Here is a 20574-nt window from a genome sequence, read left to right as displayed (position 1 = left end):
GGGGATTGAACCCAGGGCCCTGGGCTTATAAGGCAAACACTTTACCAATTGAGCTATCTCCCCAGCCCCTTACAGATTCTGATCCAGTAGATCTAGGGATTTAAAAAATCATAACAGGGGCTGGGGTTGTGGCTCAGTGATAGAATGCTTGCCTAGCACATGTGAGGCACTGCATTTGATCCTCACTACCACATAAAATTAATTAAAGGTATCGTATCCATCTACAACTAAAAAAATTTAAAAAAAATCATAACAAAACCTGGCATGGTTGTACATGCCTGTAATCCCAGCTTTTTGGAGAGGCTAAGGGAGGAGGATCACAAGTTTGAGGCCTGTTTGGGCAACTTAGTGAGACCCTGTCTCAAAATTTAAAAAAAGGTTGGGGGGGTATTCTGTGGTAGAGCATCCCTGGGTTCAATCCCTAGTACCTTGGGGGTGGGGGGAAATCATTAAAAAGGTGATTCTTGTGCAGTCAGTGTTCAGACTGATAACTAGGAAATGTAGCTATAGTAAATATCCTAAATTACATTTATTTATTTTTGGTGTGTTCAATTGATCCTGGGACCTTGTGCTTGCAAAGCACACACTACCACTGAGCTACACCCCTAGTCCCCAAAAGTGCATTTTATGATTGACAGTTTTCCCTGTTTCTGACTACTTTGTGTTTGGTCTGATTATTGTAGTTGGGGCAACTGCTGGGATTTTTACTGTTTGTGTCACCTGGTAGAAGAGACAACTTGGCACTGACATTGAGTCTCTTCTGAACAGGCAGTGTGCTACTTTTTGCCCTGTGGTCTGTCCAAGGACCACTTTTTAAATTTTTGTCTCTTTTTTGGAGAATTAGAAAAACTTTAATTTGTTTTAATTGACATAAAATTATATGTATTAGGGCTGGGACTGTAGCTCAGTGGTAGAGCACTTGCCTAACGTGTGAAGCACTGGGTTCAATCCTCAGCACCACATAAAAAAATAAAATAAAATAAACAAAATAAAGGTATTGTGTCCATCTACATCTTAAAAAGATAATGTATTTGTCACATTCAATATGATGTTTTAGAATATGTATACAGCATGATGTATATATGTATTGAAACATCACAATGTATCCCATAAATATGTACAATGTTTATGCATCCCTTTAAAAAGTGGGTGAACAACTGGGTGAGATAGCTCACACCTGTAATCCCAGTGGCTCAGGAGGCTGAGGCAGGAGGATTTCAAGTCAAAACCAGCCTCAACAACTTAGTGAGACCCTTTCTCAAAAAAATAAAAAGGGGGCTGGGATGTGGCTCAGTGGTTGAGCATCCCTGGGTTCAATCCCTGGTTCTAAAAAAAAAAAAGTATGTGAACATACTTAGTTCAAGTTGACATACAAAATTACTTCATATTCTTAACTTTTTTTGAGATAATACTTAAAATCCATTATTTTAGTGATTTTTCAAGACTACAGCACATCATTATTAATTATGGTTGGTGTACAACCACCATAATTTTTTCTAATTAATTTCTAAAATCAGATCTACGATTTTTTTTTTTTTTTCTAATTCAAACAAAGATAGCATACAGGTCAAAGGTGGCCCTGATAATGTAGACCAAACAGGTACTGTGTGAACTTGTATTTGGCCTACAGACATTTTCTTCCTTCCTTCCTTTTTTCTTTATTTAAAATTTTTTTTTTTTTTAGTTATTGATCTTTATTTTATTTATATGTGGTGCTAAGAATCAAACCCAGGGCCTCACACATGCTAGGCAAGTACTCTACCACTAAGCCCTCTTTGTTTTTTTTTTTTTTTTTCTTTTTTTTTCTTGTAAACAAATGGGATACATGTTGTTTCTCTGTCAGTACATGGCGTAAAGGCATACCATTTGTGTAATCATAAATTTACATAGGGTAATGTTGTCTTTTTTGTTTTTTAAATTTATTTCTAATTTTGTTTTATTATTATTTCTTGGCTTATAGACATTTTATTCGGTGTTTGCCAATATTTATAACTTTAACTTGAAAATCCAGGTTTCTTTTAAAAGTTGGACTTCTGGCCACGGTGAGCCTACAAACCCACAACTTGGGGATCTGTAGGCACTAAGGAGAGGCTGCCTCCTTTAGATGGGAGATTTGTTTCCCTGTTAAAATCTTCACTTCTCCATGTTATCTTTTTTTATTTTTATTTTTTTTATAGTTGTAGATGGCACAATATCTTTTTATTTTATTTTTATGTGGTGCTGAGGATCGAACCCAGTGCCTCTCATGTGAGAGGTAAGTGCTCTACCACTGAGCCACAACCCGAACCCCTCTCCATGTTATCTTAAACTCAACCCAGCTAAACCTGGGTACGTTTACCTTCCTGGCTTGTGTGAAGCAGACCTTAACATTTAGTAGAAAAACATTCTTAGAACCCCTCAAATTCCTCTATTTTCAGATGCCACTGGATTATAGGTTCATAAGTAGCCATGAGCATAAAGGGAGAGTTTTACCTGGGTGACCAGTGAGTCTCACTCACCAGGGAACTGTCAGCTTCAAGTGTCTGCCTCAACCTGGAGTCACATATACTCAGGTGACTCAGGTTTGTGCCAGAGACTGGATTTTTAGGTTAATGTAGGGAGGGCCAAACCTTTCACCTGAAATCTTAGAAACTCAAGGATCTTAAGTCAACCAATTTTACTCTTTCAAAATATTATAGGCAGGTACAAATTCATCATTGGTGGCTTTATAGAAATGAAATGTTTCATAACTGAACGAACATTTGGTGTTAATAGGATTGTCAAATTATTAAATGAGTAGTTTTATCTATTTTCAATGCAAATGTTATATTCGGGGATATTTTGAACATGTAACTTTAAAACATATGATGATAATGCTAGAAAGTGTGGATGGGAGAAGTGGAAATGTAGTGTTACAGATTTCTTATATTACATGCAACTTAGTATAAATTATATATTAAGTCCAAGTAAAATGTGAGGTCAGGGGTGTAGCTCAGTGGGAGAGTGCTGGCCTCGCACACAAAGTCCTGGGTTTAATCCCAAGCACTCGCTGGGAAGCAGTACTCCTGCGGCTTGGGTTCAAGCAACTAGGAATGTGTCCTCTTAATCTGCCATCTTGAATCATCCTAAATGACTGATTTTATTTTTTGAGATGTAGCTTTAAAAATGAAGAAATAAAAGGGATTAGTTTAGACAATGCTCTTTAACTTTCCAAATAGGTTCAAGATGGTTTGTACCATAAAATACCAGATAGGTAAAGGTAGAAATGTCTGAAAGAAGATAGTAGGACTGTGGTTAGTACTAGCCTAGTTTTAAATTAATTGCTTTTTGATTCTGGGCCTGTGGTGATCTGCATGAGAATTTTATATTAGTGCAATTAACTAATACTCTGAGGTCAATGAATATGAACAGTAGTTACGTTATGGGTTTCCTGTACTGTTGTGAGCTTGATGCTGTGTATTTCCATTGAAGGATGACATTTGATTATCATTTCTCAAGAGTTTTATAACATGCCTTAGTCTAGCTAAATAATTCCATTAGGGTTATGTGGTAGATATAATCAAAGACAATTGTCTTCTACTCCATTAAACTAAATTTTAGAATTAATTTTCTAGTTGTATGAATTAATAAGCACATTTCTGCCCTTTTTATCCCCTTAGTTTTTGTATTTTTGGATCTGACTGTAGATGATCAGTCAGTTTATCCTAAGGAATTAAGAGATGAATACATCATGTCAAAAACTCTTGGAAGGTAAACTTTTTTTTCTTATGTAAATTGAAGTTCACTTTTTTCCTATATATTTGTCATTGGTTTTTCATTTCTGATTTTATGATATTCATAATCTGTTCATAATATAGGGAAACTATTTGTGATAGGTATATTAGTGATTGATTTGATGATGATCAATTGAAATGAACTTTTACCTTACAAATTTTATTAATGCTAACTTTTTTTTGATTCTGGGGATTGAACTCAGGGTACTTTAACACTGAACTATACCCCCACCTCTTTTAGTTTTTTAATTTAGAGATAGGGTCTCACTAAGTTACTTTGGTCCTCACTACGTTCCTGAGACTGGCCTCAAGTTTGAGATCCTCCTGCCTCAGTCTCCTGAGTCATTAGGATTACAGGCATTCACTACCATACCAGGCTTGATGATAACTTTTTAAAAGTAGCTTTTAATGAGCTGTAATTAATATACCATGTAATTTGGCCTTTTGTTGGTATTTTATTTTTTGTTTTTGTTGTCCGGGGCTCCTTCAAGCATTGTAGTCCAGCACTCTACCCTATGCCCAGCCCTAATTCACCCTATTAAATCAGGTGTATAAGTTAGCTTGAGATTCTGGGTTCAATTTCCAGCATAATGAAATCTGCCATTTAGTGATTTTTAGTATATTCACAGAATTGTGAAACTATCACTATAATCAATTACAGAACATTTCCATCACCTTCCCAAAACACATAATTATTGTATTTCTGCACTGTTCAAAATGTGTACCATTTTGGAACATGAAGTAATACAACTGTTGAATGTAACCTTGGGCAGAGTTCTCAGAATTTTTAGTTTCAGATCCCTTATGCTCTTGGGCTGGGGAGATAGCTCAGTTGGTAGAGTGTTTGCCTTGCAAGCACAAGGCCCTGGGTTCGATCCCCAGCACCGCAAAAAAAAAAAAAAAAAAAGATCAGATCCCTTATGCTCTTAAAAATTACAGACAACCAGGGCTGTGAATGCAGCTCAGAGGGAGAACACTTGACTAGCGTGAGCAAGGCCCAGGGCTTTATTCCAGGCACTGAAAAACAATTAAAAAATAATAATAAACCATGAAGGACCACAAAGAGCTTAGGTTTCTGTGGCTTAAATCTGCTGATATTTACTGAACTAGAAGTTGGTATTGAGATTGGGCATGGTGGTGCACCCCTGTCATCCCAAGAACTTGAAGAGCTGAGGCCGGAGGATCACAAGTTTGAGGCTACTATGGGCAATTTAGTGAGACCATGTCTCAAAATAAATAATAAATAATAGAAAGGGCTGGGAATACAGCTCAATGGTAGAGCATCCCCAGAGTTCAATCCCCAGTACCATCAGAACACAAACACCACATTGAGATACCAATTCACACCCACCCCCCAGGATGGCCGTAATAAGTAGTTAAAAATGTTTGTGAGGATGCGGGGAAATTAGAATCCCATACACTGCTGTTGAGAATGTAAGCTCCTACGAGCTCTGTGAAAAAATAGTTTGGTCTCAAAAATTAAATATAGAATTAGCTGTATGACCCAGACATTCTCCTTCTGTGTATATAGATGCCCCCAAATGAGAAACAGGTGTTCAAACGTGTACACAAATGTTTATAACAGCTCTATCACCATAATGAAGTCTCATGTTTCTGTTTTTCTTTTGTTGCTTGTGCTTATACTTTAAGGAACTATTCACAAAAGGTGGAAACACCCAAATAAATGTCTACCAAAAGATGACTGGGTAGAAGAGAAGTGGTATTTCCACCTAATAGTAGATCATTCAATTATAAGAAAGAATGAAGCTGAGCATGGTGTCACCTACCTATAGTCCCAGCAGCTTGGGAGGCTGAGGCAGGAGGATTGCAAGTTCAAAGCCAACCTCAGCAACTTAGCAAGGTCCTAAGCAACTCAGTGAGACCTGGTCTCTGAATAAAAATATAAAAAAGGGCTGGGGATGTGGCTCAATGGTTAAGCGCCCCTGGGTTTAAAATTAGTATATTCGCAAAATTGTGAAACTATCACCACAATCAATTACAGAACATGTCCATTTTAAATATAAAAGAAGGAATGAAGTAGCCAGGTGCCTATGCTACACACCTGTGTGTGACCTGAGTGTACGTCTCAGCTCCTTGGGAGACTGAGATGGGGGGATCACTTGAGTTATGTGTTTGAGACCATAGCGAGATCCAGTCTCTATCTTTTTTTTTTTTTTTTTTTTTTGCGTTACTGGGGATTGAACTCAGGGCCTTGTGCTTGTGAGGCAAGCACTCTACCAGCTGAGCTATCTCCCCAGCCCGAGATCCAGTCTCAAAAAAAAAAAAAAAAAAAAAAAGAATAAAGTGCTGGTAGATGTTACAGCATAGATGAAATTGAAAACATGGTAAGTGAAACCAAACACAAAAGGCCACGTAGGATGTGATTTCACTGATGTGAGATATTCAGAATAGGCAGATCCGTAGAGACAGAAACAGATTAGTGGTTGCATGTCATGTATATATAGTGTTTTATACCAGGGATTGAACTCAGGGGTACTTGGTCACTGAGACACATCCCCAGCCCTATTTTGTATTTTATTTTTAGACAGGGTCTTACTGAGTTGCTTAGTCCTTTGCTTTTGCTGAGGCTGTCTTTGAACTCACAATCCTCCAGTCTCAGCCTCCCAAGCTGCTAGGACTATAGGTGAGCGCTGTTGCACCAGACCTGTCATGTATATTTGATAAAAGAAAAAAAAAAAAGTCTTGGTAAACCCCCACTTCACTCCTTCAGTACCAATGGTAGTTATAATAGACCAATAATCCACTTCAGGCAGATAATGGATGATTGATACTTTGATAGTTGTTACCTTGGGCTGACCCAGGCTTTGGAGAACAGATCCTACTTAGGATTAAGTTTGTGTTGCCTAACATCCTGGATAAGCATTCCTTCCTCATTAGTAGTATCCCAGTTAATTGTGCAATACTTTTGGATATGATGTAGAAAGCACTTCTTGTTACTGCTTATGTACTTTCCTTTATGTTTTGGACCCAAGGGGTGCTTTACCATTGAGCTACATCCCCAGTCCTTTTATATTTTGAGATGGGATCTCACTGAGTTGCTGAGGGTCTTACTGAGTTCCGAGGCTGGCCTCACACTGTGATCCTCCTTCCTCAGCCTTCCATTGCTGAGATTACAGGCATGTGCCTACCATGCCCAACTGCTCTTCCTTTTTTTTTTTTCTTTTTCTTCCTGGTGCTAGAGATCTGGAAATGGAACCCAGGGTCTTGCACATGCTAGGCAAGCCCTCTACACTGAGCCACCTTTCTAGCCCCTCACTTTTCTTTTAAGACAGACAACGAGGACAGAAATGTACCAGTGAAAATAATTCATTTGCAGATTGTTTTCTTTTTCTTGTTTTGAGTGTTCCTTTTTGACCAGGGATGACTCTTGAAGTGGATGTTTTTCTGATTTCTGAGATAAATTTCTCTCTCTTTTTTTTTTTTTTTAGTCTTTCTGCTCATTTTACAATTTGGGACTGTAATATGACTTAAGTCTGTATCAACTCAAAACTGGTATTGGGAGCTGACTCAGTGTTGTTGAACAGCCCACATCCACTTATACCCTTGACATTTTGCATTTGGTGAGGTTTCACCATGTCCTCTGAAAACAGGGACAATAAACGGGTTGTCTATACTGACCATCTTAACTTCTGAAGTGGAGGAATATTTGGACATGGTGGGTCTCATGATTAAAAACATCCCCCAGATCACTATGTTTTCCTTCTAGTGGTGCTTGTGGAGAGGTAAAGCTGGCTTTTGAGAGGAAAACATGTAAGAAAGTTGCCATAAAGATCATCAGCAAAAGGAAATTTGCTATTGGCTCTTCAAGAGAGGCAGTAAGTACCTGTGTTTCTGGCTATGTAACTCTTTTTTTTTGGTACAGTGGGTTGAACCCAGTGGTGCTTAACCACTGAGCTACGTCCCCAGCCCTTTTTATTTTTTTATATTGACACAGGATCTGGCTAAGTTGCTTGGGGGCCTTACTAAGTTGCTGAGACAGGCTTTGAACTCAAGATCGCCCAGCTGCAGCTCTTTATAGCTTCTTCATGCCATTCCCCAAAATCGTTGTGAAGTGACACTTCAATCTCAGGAGCAATTGACTGCTCAGACATAGTAATTTGTGACCATCCAAGAACATTGAGCTGGGCACTGTGGTGCATGCCTGTAATTCCAGCAGCTCGGGAGGCCGAGGCAGGAGGATCAAGAGTTCAAAGCCAGCCTCAGCAATGGCGAGGTGCTAAGCAACTTAGCGAGACCCTGTCACAAAATAAAGAATAAAGAGGGCTGAGGATGTGGTTCAGTGGTTGATGCCCCTGGGGTTCAATCCCCCATACCCATCCCCCACCAAATAAAGATCATTGAAAATTTTAAGTATCTTTTGTTTAATGTAGAAATTGTTTCTTATAGATAATTTAGCTCTAATAATTTTTGATTGTTTCTTTCTTCCAGTTCAGAGTTGTTACAAGATTGTTTTTACAATTCTTGAAATTAGAGAGTGAGAGGGGAAAAAAAAATCTAGTCATAATTCTGCTCTTATAGTCCTACAACTGTTTTCAGTTTTCATTTCTCTTCTTTCTTGGTTCATATAAATTCATGTTTTTCGATGGTTTTAATTGTATCGTATATGCAGCTTGGTATTCTGCTTTTCCATGAATGCAGACAGCATAGACTTTATCCTAAGCACATCCTCCCTTTTTATGATTGATTCTTCAGTTCATCAACTTTTATCATGATTTTTACTTCTGGTGTGCAGTCCTTTCAAAGAGTTCATTAAGCAACTCTTAGGTTAGAGCAGAAATGAAAATTGTTCAGAGTTATAGGGTTCTAGCCTCTCCTGAGGGCTATACTGTATTCTGAACATTGATTTTGACAACAGATGTCAAAAATATAAAATGCTTAGCAACTTCAAAAGAATGTATTATTTGGGCTCATCCTACAAATTGATGATCTTCTTTGTAACTCCCCAGTTTTTTTTTTTTTTTTTTCCTTTCTTTTCTTTTTGTGGTGCTGGGGATTGAACCCAGGGCCTTGTACATGCAAGGCCAGCACTCTACCAACTGAGCTATATCCCCAACCCTAACTCAAGTTTTAAAGGATGATAAAACCTGAGGGCAAAGAGTGGTAGAATGCGCATTTGTTTCCCAAGCCTTATCCAAGCCTTTCACAGCTCGTGTGACCCAGAAGGTAGTAGGGTGGTCCAGAGCATCGGCAGAAAGCAGCTTTGGCTGTGCTTTGCCTCTTGAACGTTTAAGTTGGGAGGCTGTGAGGAGCCTCTGGATGATCCTGGGGACAGATTTGTAGAAGTTGTCAAAGTCATGCTCAAAGAGGGAACCGTCCCAACTTTATGATAATTCACTCAGCCATTTCTCTGATTGATCATTTAGGTGATTCCCAGTTTTTTGCTCTTTTGGGTGATGTGCAGTGAGTATCTCTATATTTCTGGATTAGTTGGAGACTTATTTTTCTTTGTTGTGGTGCTGGGGGGACTTGGGGCCTTGTGCATGCTAGGGAAGTGTTCTACCTCTGACCTACATCCCAGCCCTTAGTTACAGACTTTTAAATTTTCAAGTATTGAAATTATTTCTCCATAGTAGCTATTCATTTTCTGACATTTTCTATAGTCCACATTAACTATATACGTGATGTAGACAAATGATATTGATTGATCTGTCTACACATGACTCCACAAAGTGATAGAAAAACCTCTAATCCTATTTTCCTTTGTGGCCAGCTGTTTCTGGGTATTATATTTTAACATTCTTAAAAGATCTTTTTCTTCCCCCCGAGACAATACCATTCTTACACGGCAAGAGGAATTTCCTTTCTGTGTTCACTTGATATAGATCTTTTCCTAAAACTGTGATTCTAGATTTGCTTCCCATTCTGGGGACAAGAAAACATCTACCAGATTGTTAAAACAGTAAAATTTTACTTCTTTGTTTCATTCTTTGAATCCTGTTGGACTCTTCATGATCTCTCTATTTTCAGAGTTTGTACATGCTGTGTGGTAATGAGTGAAACGGCTTACAGGAAGAGGCAGGCTTTAAAAATTAAGCATCTGGGGTTTCTTAGTGGAAGTCCATTATACATAAATATGTCACTCTCCATCTTCTTTGCTTGTGGAGGGTGTAACCGGGAAGTTGAGTTACGCAACTCAACTTGCTCTCTTCTTGGAAGGGATGGGATGGGGACAGGGCCTTGCCATGTTGCTCAGGTTGGCCTTGAATTCCTGAGTAGCTGGGTCTGCAGGTGCTTGCCAGGCTGTCTGGCTCCTCTCGAAGAAACATGTCAGCCTACAGTTGAAGTTGGAACTTTTTTCTGCTCACTTATTAGAAATTTGACTTGACATTTTCTTCATACAGTTTAATTAAACACCTTCTCGTTCATGGTCTTGTCTTTTCTTTTCATCAGTGGTTGAATTCAGGGCTGCACTTAGCCATGGAGTCACATCCCCAGCCCATATTGTATTTTTTATTTTTTATTTTTTTTGGTACTGGGGATCGAACTCAGGGCCTTGTGCTTGCGAGACAAGCACTCTACCAGCTGAGCTATCTCCCCAGCCCTGTATTTTTTATTTTGAGACAAGGTCTCACTAGATTGCTTAGGGCTCCCTAAGTTGCTGAGGCTGACTTTGAACTCTCGATCTTCCTGCTTCAGCCTCCCGAGCTGCTGGGATTACAGGTGTATGCCACTGAACCCAGTTCTCTCATGATTTTTATAACTGTAAATAACTCCATAATTAATGAGACAAGTAGAACTTGCCAGTGACAGATGCAAACAATGGAAACATAACTTGCTTCTGGCAGTAGAACTGGGGTAATGTGTTCCCTTTTATGAACCTCAGTTTCTCCATCTATAAAATGGGAGTAATTTTAGAATCTACTTAATTTGGGGATTATGAGGCTTATGTGAGGTGATTCTCATGAATAAAGAGCTTAGCAGAGGGTCTGGATGTTTATTGAATGCTTATAATTTGCCATGTACTTTTCTAAAATGATTTTAGGTGAGTTATTTAATTCATTGTTTTTTGGGTTTGAATTTCTTTGTATAAATACAACCTGGTTTGGAACTCAGGCCACCTGTAGGCAATTAAGTTTAATGTTAACATTTTAAAAATATTGGCCATTATTATTATTGTTAATAAACTCTAATGTTTTCCTGTTTATCAAAGGATCCAGCTCTCAATGTTGAAACTGAAATAGAAATTTTGAAAAAACTAAATCACGTAAGTATTGTTGTAAAATATGTCTCATATTTAAGTTCATATATGTCAAAATATGGGAAGAATGTGAAGTATTTCAATAGATAAATTAACATTAGCCTGGATTCTTTAATTTCTACATGCGTGCACATGCACACGGTCATGCATGCTCCTAGCTCTCATTTAGCTTGGAAGGGTTTAACTCCAAAATTTTGAGAGGGCAATACTGCATAAAGATTTCATGGTTAAATAATTACTTCATGACATTTCTCCTGAGTTCCTCTTCTTATTCTTCTTTTTTTTTTCAAAGATGGGATCTTGCTATGTTGTCCACACTGGTCCCATGAACTCCTGGGCTCAAACTGTCCTGCTGCCTAAGACTCTTGAGTGCTGGAACTATAGGTGTGTGCCACCGTGTCCAGCCTGAGTTATTCTTTTCTTTTTTAAAATTTTCTTTTTTTACTTGTAGATGGACACAATATCTTCATTATTTATTTATTTATTTTTGGCACCGGGAATTGAACTCAGGGCTACTGAACCACTGAGCCACCTCCCCAACCCTATTTTGTATTTTATTTAGAGACAGGGTCTCACTGAGTTACTTAGGGCCTTACTTTTGCCGAGTCTGGCTTTGAACTCTCAATCCTCCTGCCTCAGCCTCCTGAGCTCCTGGGATTAAAGGTGTGTGCCACCGTGCCTGGCAATACCTGTATTTTATTTATTTATTTTTGTGTGGTGCTGAGCATCAAACCCAGTGCCTCACACGTGCTAAGCAATTGCTCTACCCCTGAGCCACAACACGGCCCCTGAATTATTCTTGATCAGAGTTATTCTGTCTTATAGAGAATTGATCAATTGATTATTATGTTTGTAAAGACAAAGCTAATTTTAGTAAATTTGATAATACCTGAATTATTTATTTATTCACTTATTTTTTTGGGTGGTACTGGAGATTGAACTCAGGGTTTCACACATGCTTTGGCCAAGACATCACAAGTTCATAATCTAAAGAGTCGAATAGTATTAATATTTTGCACAAACCAGCAAGTCCTATTCCTCCTAATCCTCTCTATAAACATTTAAAAGTCTTGGCTTTTTGCTAAAATTTGCCTCCATATGTCTACACAATATGCATAAACCATTGTCTCCTTTTCTTTTTTTTTTTGGTACTGGGGATTGAACTCAGGGGCCCTCAACCACTGAGCCACATCCCCAACCCTATTTTGTATCTTATTTAGAGACAGGATCTCACTGAGTTGCTTAGGGCCTCGCTAAGTTGCTGAGGCTGGCTTTGAACTCTTGATCCTCCTGTCTCAGCCTCCTGAGCCGCTGGGATTACAGGCGTGCGCCACCGCACCCAGCAACCATGTTTCTTGGTTTATCCATTTTAAATAGCCTGTTGTCTTCCTGTTATGGGACATGAAGATTTTAGCTCTTCTTTTCTTCTCGATTCCATTTACTATAATACAACAAGGAGTAGTCAGTATTTTCATCGTGACAATAGCAGAGTAGAGTCAAGTAGATCACAGTGATCACAGGCAAGGAGCCGGGAACGCGTTTGTTCACAGCTCAGCTCTCCTTGCCTTATGTTCCAGGGCTGCAAGCTGGCTGCAGAGTCTGACCTCTGTGGGCGGGGTATGGTTTTTCGATGTGTTTTCTTGGTAGCATCTGAGTATCTCTTGTGTGCCAGCCACCATGCTGGGTTTTGGGCCTAGAAAGATCAGTCAGACTGGGCTCTGTCCATGTAGTGTCTGGTGAATGAAGACACTGTGGTGGGCAATAGTTTCCTTTCTCTGTCCTCCTAGAGCTCACAGCCTTGTGAGGAGGTAGATATGGAAGATGCAGCGTGAGACCTCAGACATTAGGACCTCCACCTCCTCACTAGCTGGGATGACAGGCAGGCGCCACCTGAAGTTGACTGTCTATTGTGAAACAATAGCTGTGCTAAGTGTAAAGCCATAATATTAAGTACATATTTTTAAAACTACAATACTACCTTCCTTGCCTTCAATGTTCTGTGCTGTCTGCCTTGGTCAGAGGTCGTAACTCTCATCCATAAGTGTGTGTCTCTGTCCCCCACGTCCAAGTGTGCTTAAAAGTTCCTATGCCAGACACAGCAGCGCACGCCTGTAATCCCAGTGGCTCAGGAGGCTGAGGCAGGAGGATCGAGTGTTCAAAGCCAGCCTCAGCAAAAGCAAGGTGCTAAGCAACTCAGTGAGACCCTACCTCTAAATAAAATACAAAATAGGACTGGGGAATGTGGCTCAGTGGTTGAGTGCCTCTGAGTTCAATTGCCAGATAATAATAAAAAAGTTCTTTTGAAATGACAGGGCTGGGATTGAGGCTCAGCGGTAGAGCATTTGCCTAGCATGTGTGAGGCACTGGATTTGATCCTCAGCACCACATATAAATAAATAAATAAATAAATAAATAAATAAATAAATAAATAAATAAAATAATGGTATTGTGTCCATCTACAACTAGAAAATAATTTTAAAAACCATTTAACTTAAACAGAAGGTTCTTATGAAATTAGAAATTTCCTCTTTCCTTGGTAAAGTGGGAAGAGGATTCTGTCCCATGGGGTCCATTCCCCTGGTTTTCCAAAAGTGGAGCTGGATTTGGCTTCTGTACCTGGCCTGCTTTTTCATTCATACTTCTTGTCTGAGTGACACCTGGTTCCTGAGTGCTTCTGTCTTAGGGCAGAGAGGAGGAGGGCTGGCAAGAGATCAGCTTTCGTCCCTCAGTGGGACATCCTCACGTGAAATGTGAGCTCGTTCCTCACTGACATGGCAGCGTGAACCGTCTCTTACACGTTTTCTCACGAAGGAGTCAGCTAGATTCCGTTCCGCCTTACCCCTTCTCTTGAACTTCAAAACATCCAGACACAGTGGGCCAACGCCTGATCCTGGTCTTCCTGACTCCCTGGGCAGATATCTCAAATTCTGTGGCTTTTGTGGTTTCCTTCTTGGGAGTTTCTCACTCGTTTTCATTCTTTCCTCTCTTTTTTTAGCCTTGCATCATCAAGATTAAAAACTTTTTTGATGCAGAGGATTATTACATTGTTTTGGAATTGTAAGTAGTAAATGTTTTGAACTTAACATTTTCATTTAAATGTTTATAAGCCAACATAGAATTGTATGTAGGCTCGCCTTTCTCATGCTGGGGACCCTCAGTGTAAGTATGTGAAAGTGGGATCCCCAAAGTGTTTATGCATGTCTGGGCAGTGTTAATTCTAGAAGCTGCCCAGCATTTCCAAAGGCAGGTAGCATGCGATTCTAGTCTGCATCTTGAGTTCTGGGTTTAAACTCTACTCTGCAGGTGACTCGTTGACCACTCCATGGGTGAGTTTCTTTTGCCTTCTGAGTCTCATTTTCTTAGCATTAATGCAGATTATAATGATACCCCCATGACCAAAGCCCTTGAGAGGTTTACTTGCTGTGAGGGATGGAAAGCCTCCGCAGAGTGCTTGGCACATCTGGATACTTGACAGGGGTCAATTTTTTTTTTTTTTTTTTTTTTAATAATGGGGATTGAATGCAGAGCACTGAGCTATATCCCCAGCCCTTTTTATTCATTTTGAGACAGGTTCTCACTGAGTTGCTGAGGGTCTTGCTGTGTTGCTGAGGCTGGCCTCAACATATGATCCTCCTACCTCAGCCTCCTGAGATGCTGGGATTACAGGTGTGTGCCCACCATGCCCAGCATCGACATGGGTTTATGTTATTACTTTAAAAATACCCACTTTGGGTGACCCTTCCTACTTAAGCTGTTGGGACCTGGTGGCATGGTGGTGCCTGAGTATCTTTCAGTGTTTTGCTGCTTTACTTCATGGGCAGGATGTCCTATCTTCTTTGGTGTAACCAAAATAATTTCCTGTGTCATTCCTGGAAGAGGCCTGTCTTATGTCTATTCCTGCATAAATTTACAGTGTTTCTGGAAGCAGCTGTTGTAACAGGCATGGAATGCTTTGTTCTTGGCTGAAAAATGGTGGCTATGCAGATTGAGTGGCAAGAGCAATTTAGCAAGACCCTGTCTGAAAATAAAAAATGAAGCCGGCTGGGGATGTAACTCTGTTTTAGGGTGCTCTTGGGTTCAATGCCCAGTACTCCCCCAGCCAACAAAAAGAAAAAAAAAAGGAAAAAAAGACATAAACAGCAGTCCTGGTCATAGCACTGGGAGAGATGGATGGTCCCAGGGTGCTTCAGGGGATATCTGCTGCTACCAAAGAGGAGATTGTTCCCTGACTGACACAAGTTTAATAATGGTGATAATAGTACAATAATAGTAGCTGATACTTACTAAGCACTTAACTGTGAGCTAAACAAGCACTTTACGTGGACTGGCTCATTGGTCCCTCATAATGATCTTACAGGTTACTTACATGTCACAGGTGGGATTCTATTGTTAGACCCACTTGAAACAAAAGGAAACTGAATCCGCACATTTGAATAACATGCTGAGCCCTGTGCCAGGTGCCTTATCTATGTCCATCATTTCTTACGTTTTACACCCACCATGACAGCATGTGGTGTTACTCCCATTTTTTAAGCTCAGAGAGATTAAATAGCCCCAAATCCTCTAGCTAGGAGGTGGCGGGGTCGGGGTTCAGACTCCACTTGTCTTGAGTGTAAGCTCCGGCTTGCTCTTCCACATCTGTCTCCAGATCCCACAGGGTGCGTGATTAGCGTGCCAGCCCCTGGCCTGCCTCCAGGGTAGCGAATCAGACCTTAGCGTTTCCCAGGTGTTAGCAGTTCCCACTGCCCACTCCTCCCTCTTGTTCCTTACTTCCCGTGGCGACATCTGATGGTGCATGAGCCTTATCAGCCCATTAGCTCTAATAATGTGAGCCAAGGGTGAAAAACATGGCAGCTTTGTGCTAGTCTGAATGAGTTTGCTTTGTCTTTTTTGCCACCCGAGTGAGTTTTCCTCCAGGAATGAACACGCTGCTTTGTCTGTGTTTCAGGATGGAAGGAGGAGAGCTCTTTGACCGGGTGGTGGGGAATAAACGACTGAAAGAAGCTACCTGCAAACTCTATTTTTATCAGATGCTCTTGGCTGTACAGGTGAGAGAAGCCTTCAATCGTTGTGACAACCTACTTCCTGTTAGGTGGACTTACCTTACCTTCCTACCCCTCTGACTCAAATGATAAAGCTCTTACTGTGAAGTTCAGAGACAGTAAAAAAGCGAACTAGAGAAATAATACAGTCTCGTGCCTCCTCTCTTTAGCTTGGAGGACTTTCTGGAGGGAAATTGATTTCTACCTGTTTTAACCTACTTTTTCACCACTGTGAATAAAAGATCTGACAAGAACAATTTTAGAGGGTGAAAAGTTTATTGGGGGCTCACAGTTTTGGAGGTCTAAGTTCATAGACCATTGGCTCCTTTTCTCTGGACCCAACATGAGGGAGAACATCATGGTGGAAGGCTGTGGAGGAGTAAAGCAGCTCAAGACATGGCCACCAGGAAGCAGAGAGAGCTCTGCTCACCAGGGACAAAATATATACCCCAAAGGCATGACCTACCTCCTCTAGCCACACCCTACCTGCCTCCAGGTACCACCCAGTTGATCCCTGACAGTGGAGTAATACACTGATTATTTTTGAGGCTATCTTAACCCAGTCATTTCACCTTTGAACCTTTTTACATTGTCTCACACAAAACACTTCATGTCTAAACCGTAAAACTACGTCTGCCTTGTCTTTGTAGGAACCTCCCCCGGCCCCAAATCTCACAGTGGGAACTGGGCACATTTCAGGGCAGGGTGGGCAAGTTGGGGTGAGTGGGACAGGGTATGCTCTTCATGGCCCGGTACTCCGTTCCCTTCAGATGCAGCATCTTGGACAAGGAGAGGACAGGTGGGGGAGGAACGTGCCTGGCCTTCTCTGTTCAGTGAAAGTGTTGATGGAGGAGCTGTTGGTGGCACTTTGCTTTGAGGAATATCATCATTTTCCGTTTTCCAAGCAAATTTGGTTATGGTGATTTCCCATCAGGATTTCTTTTCTTGAAAACTCACTCTGTGCTATAAATGCAGTGGAGGGAGCAGCGTTTTTTGTTTGTTTGTTTGTTTGTTTTTGTACCAGGGATTGAACCCAGGGGCACTTAAACACAGAGCCACATCCCCAGCCCTTTTTATGTTTTATTTTGAGACAGGATCTCACTAAGTTGCTTAGGGCCTCACTAAGTAAGTTGCTGAGGCTGAACTTGTGATCCTCCTGCCTCGGCCTCCTGAGTTGCTGGGATTGTAGGCAGGTGCCACTGTGCCTGACTGGGAGCAGTTCTTGTATTGGGTGATGATTGAGGGAAATTTTTCTGGGCTAGGTTCACCTGGGTTTGACTTTGAAGGTTTCATCAGATTAATTTCCTGCTGGAAGTGTGAGAATTTTGCCTCTGGCCCAGAGGGACATCCAGAGAACACTGGAATCCACGATCATAAGCCCCCCACACCTGGCCCCCCTTTTTGGTTTTGTTTTGATTTCTCATGCTGGGATGGAACCCAGGGCCTCCTGCAGGCTAGGCAAGTGCTGTATCCCTGAGTTCACCCCAGCCCTCAAGCCCTTTTGAATGGTGACTATCACCTGCCTAGTGCTTATCGCCCTTATTGGTTTATTCCCTCTTCTATTAACTGATCAAGAATATTACAATGAATTGACTATATAGATCAATGGATATGAGACTTTTTTTTTAATTTAAAGAAAAAATTTTTTTTTCATACTTGACATTTTTGTTTTCTAAAGAAATGCTGGGTCTGGTAGTCCCTGCCTGTAATCCCAACCTGGGAGACTGAGACAGGAGGATGGCAGGTTCAAGGCCAGCCTCAGCAATATAGTGAGATTCTGTCTCAAAATAAAAAATAAAAAGCCCTGGGGATGTGGCTCAGTGGTAGATCCCCAGTACCAAAAACAAAAACAAAGAAAAAAAGAAAAGATGTCTGACAGTATGTTGATGTTTCTGTGTTAGTTCTTTTTTGTTATTTTAGACGATAGTTTTCAAAGACTGAAGTCAGTCTGCATGTCAGAATAGGCTAACTGGGTATTTAAACAGATAATCTGCAAATATATGTTTTATAGAATCACTTTAAAAATATTCTGAGGACTGGGATATCATTTTGGTGGAATTTTTTTGTTTTTATTTTGGTGTATTCTCAAGATATTTTATATCAGTCATTTAAATTTTTTTTTTTTTTTTGGGTGCTGGGAATGGAACCCAGGGCCTTGTGCTTACAAGGCATGCATTCTACCGACTGAGCTACCTCCCCAGCCCTAGTCATTTAAATTTTATTGAATTAAACACCTTATGTTTCTGTCAATGTGAATGGATATTTGTTTTCTTGAATTGTGAAATATAAACTTTTTTGTCCTCAGTTGCTGTTTTCATTTTTCCATTTTTTTTTAAAAGACTTAGTTTACTGAATACTGTTATTGACTTCCTGATATTCTCCCCCTGATAAAAAATAGCAGTATAGTTTTTGCAGTTTACCTCAAGTCAAAGGTAGAATCTGATTTCTTTTTTTAAATGTATTTTTATAACTATTTTGTTTATTTTTTTGTGGTGCTAAGGATCAATCGCAGTGCCTCACATGTGCTAGTAGGCAAGCCCTTTACCACTGAGCCACAACCCCACCCGCTAGAATCTGATTTCTTTAGGGAAATATCATTCCTTCTATCAGTGATTCTTTTAGGATAGGCTAGTACCCATTTCAGAGGAGAGGAAAATTCGAGTTTCTGGGAATATTCTGTATTGTCCCTTGAAGAGAGATGGGATACCATTCTTTCTCTTCTTCCTAAATGAGATAGAAAAATGTCTTTTGCTGGTAGTCATCTTTCAAATAGGTAAGAACCATTCCTAAGACAAATCTACACACATACACACACAGAGACGCTAGTGTAGTAGAAAAGAGAGAAGAGGAACCAGATCCTTAACTAAATTGCTGACCTCACTCTACTTTTGAATTTCCAGTTATAAGTCAATGCAATCTGTCTTGTTTTTAAGTCAGTGTGGGCAGGTTTTAAATTACCAACAAAATTGATTTCACATTAAAAAAAAAAAAAAGGACTTCCTGGAAAATATAAATCTAAGGGTTATGCCTCCCTTTCTGTGCAGTACCTTCACGAAAATGGCATTATACATCGGGATTTAAAGCCAGAGAATGTTTTACTGTCATCTCAAGAAGAGGACTGTCTTATAAAGGTACAAGTTATGTTCTGTATGTGAGCATTCCAGTAGAAAGTGTCTTTTAATTCCTTATTTGAAAAATGAAAGCCAAAAAAAAAAGAGAGAGAGAGAGACAAGACTGAGAATCTGATGTTTGCACTTTTAGCATTTGTTTTAGAGATCAGGTTAACATTTCTCTGGAGTCTAATGAGCATTTATTGAGCTCCGCTCTATACAAGCCACCTTGTGCTCAGAGGGGTCTAAACAGATGAATGAATTCCTTCTCAAGCCCAGCTTCCTTTTAGAATCTCCTGTTAGAATTAAAAAAAATAAATAAGGAAATAAATAAATCTTTATATATCTCAAAGCACCCAAGCTGCATCTCTGAATCTGAGAGTAGCACCCAGGTACAAGAATTTTTCCTCAACCTCCGCAGATATTCCATGTTGTAGTCAAGTTTGAGCACCTAGGATCTCAGAAGAATTGTGTAACTTACCTAAAATGCTAGGGTATTTGTGATAGACCTTACAAACTTTCTATAAGGTTACAAAGAACATAGATAAACCGGAAAACCTGATTCTTCAAGTTCCTTATAAGTTCAAGGATTTTGTGCAAAATTAAGTTCCAGAACCTACAAAGACACAAGTTTGTAGACTTGAGATTAAACGCAGGTATGAACTGCACAATAAAAACTAACCTAGCTTACGGGTCTTTTGGGACCGGCAGACTATGATACTCTTTGTTTTAGGACATTGTTAAAAATTATTCCTTTTGTCCTTAATTTTAGATTACTGATTTTGGGCAGTCCAAGATTTTGGGGGAGACCTCTCTCATGAGAACTTTATGTGGTACCCCCACTTACTTGGCTCCCGAGGTTCTTCTTTCCATTGGAACTGCCGGGTATAACCGTGCTGTGGACTGCTGGAGTTTAGGAGTTATTCTTTTTATCTGGTAAGAAAAGTTTTCATTGCTACACAATCTGGTTGGAGGTAATTAGATGAAAGCATAACCATATTCAGGTAGTGAGCTTATGTTGAATTTAGGTCACTTTTCGACCACCGAGTTAAAGGAAAACTTGATTTTTCGTGATGCTGAAACCAAGAAATCTGTATGTCTGAACGCTTCTGAGAATGCCATTTGATTTCTTTCTCTTTTTCTCTCTACCAATATTAAGCCTTAGTGGGTATCCACCTTTCTCTGAGCATAAGACTCAAGTGTCACTGAAGGATCAGATCACCAGTGGAAAATACAACTTCATTCCTGAAGTCTGGGCAGATGTCTCAGAGAAGGGTATGGATACGAAAAGAGTTTAAGAATATGTGGTTTACTGTGACGTGGGTGTGTTCTCGGTGGGAGTCTTTTCAAACTCTGTGGTGTTTTTCTCCTGTCTGTTCTTTGTTTCTATTAGTCTTACAGAATTTGAGTGGTAGAACAAATTATCAAATTATTTATTCAGCACATTGAAC

At 40.0% G+C, this 20574-nt stretch overlaps 1 protein-coding gene across 5 annotated transcripts in view; it reads left to right on the top strand.

The window, feature by feature from the left end:
- Window positions 1-20574, top strand: part of Chek2 (checkpoint kinase 2) — a 38966-nt gene that overhangs the window by 9969 nt on the left and 8423 nt on the right. For all 5 annotated transcript variants that reach the window (XM_047562642.1, XM_047562641.1, XM_047562644.1 and 2 more), the window contains 8 exons: window positions 3639-3729; window positions 7480-7588; window positions 10924-10977; window positions 13967-14028; window positions 15920-16019; window positions 19058-19144; window positions 19896-20059; window positions 20283-20398. In XM_047562642.1, coding sequence (XP_047418598.1) covers window positions 3639-3729; window positions 7480-7588; window positions 10924-10977; window positions 13967-14028; window positions 15920-16019; window positions 19058-19144; window positions 19896-20059; window positions 20283-20398 — 783 coding nt within the window. The remainder of the gene's footprint in view (window positions 1-3638; window positions 3730-7479; window positions 7589-10923; window positions 10978-13966; window positions 14029-15919; window positions 16020-19057; window positions 19145-19895; window positions 20060-20282; window positions 20399-20574) is intronic.

The sequence above is a fragment of the Sciurus carolinensis genome, chromosome 8, assembly GCF_902686445.1.
Source record: "Sciurus carolinensis chromosome 8, mSciCar1.2, whole genome shotgun sequence".
Taxonomy (NCBI): Eukaryota; Metazoa; Chordata; class Mammalia; order Rodentia; family Sciuridae; genus Sciurus; species Sciurus carolinensis.
Note: the sequence above shows the minus strand (reverse complement) of the source record. Positions and strands in the feature narration are given on the sequence as shown.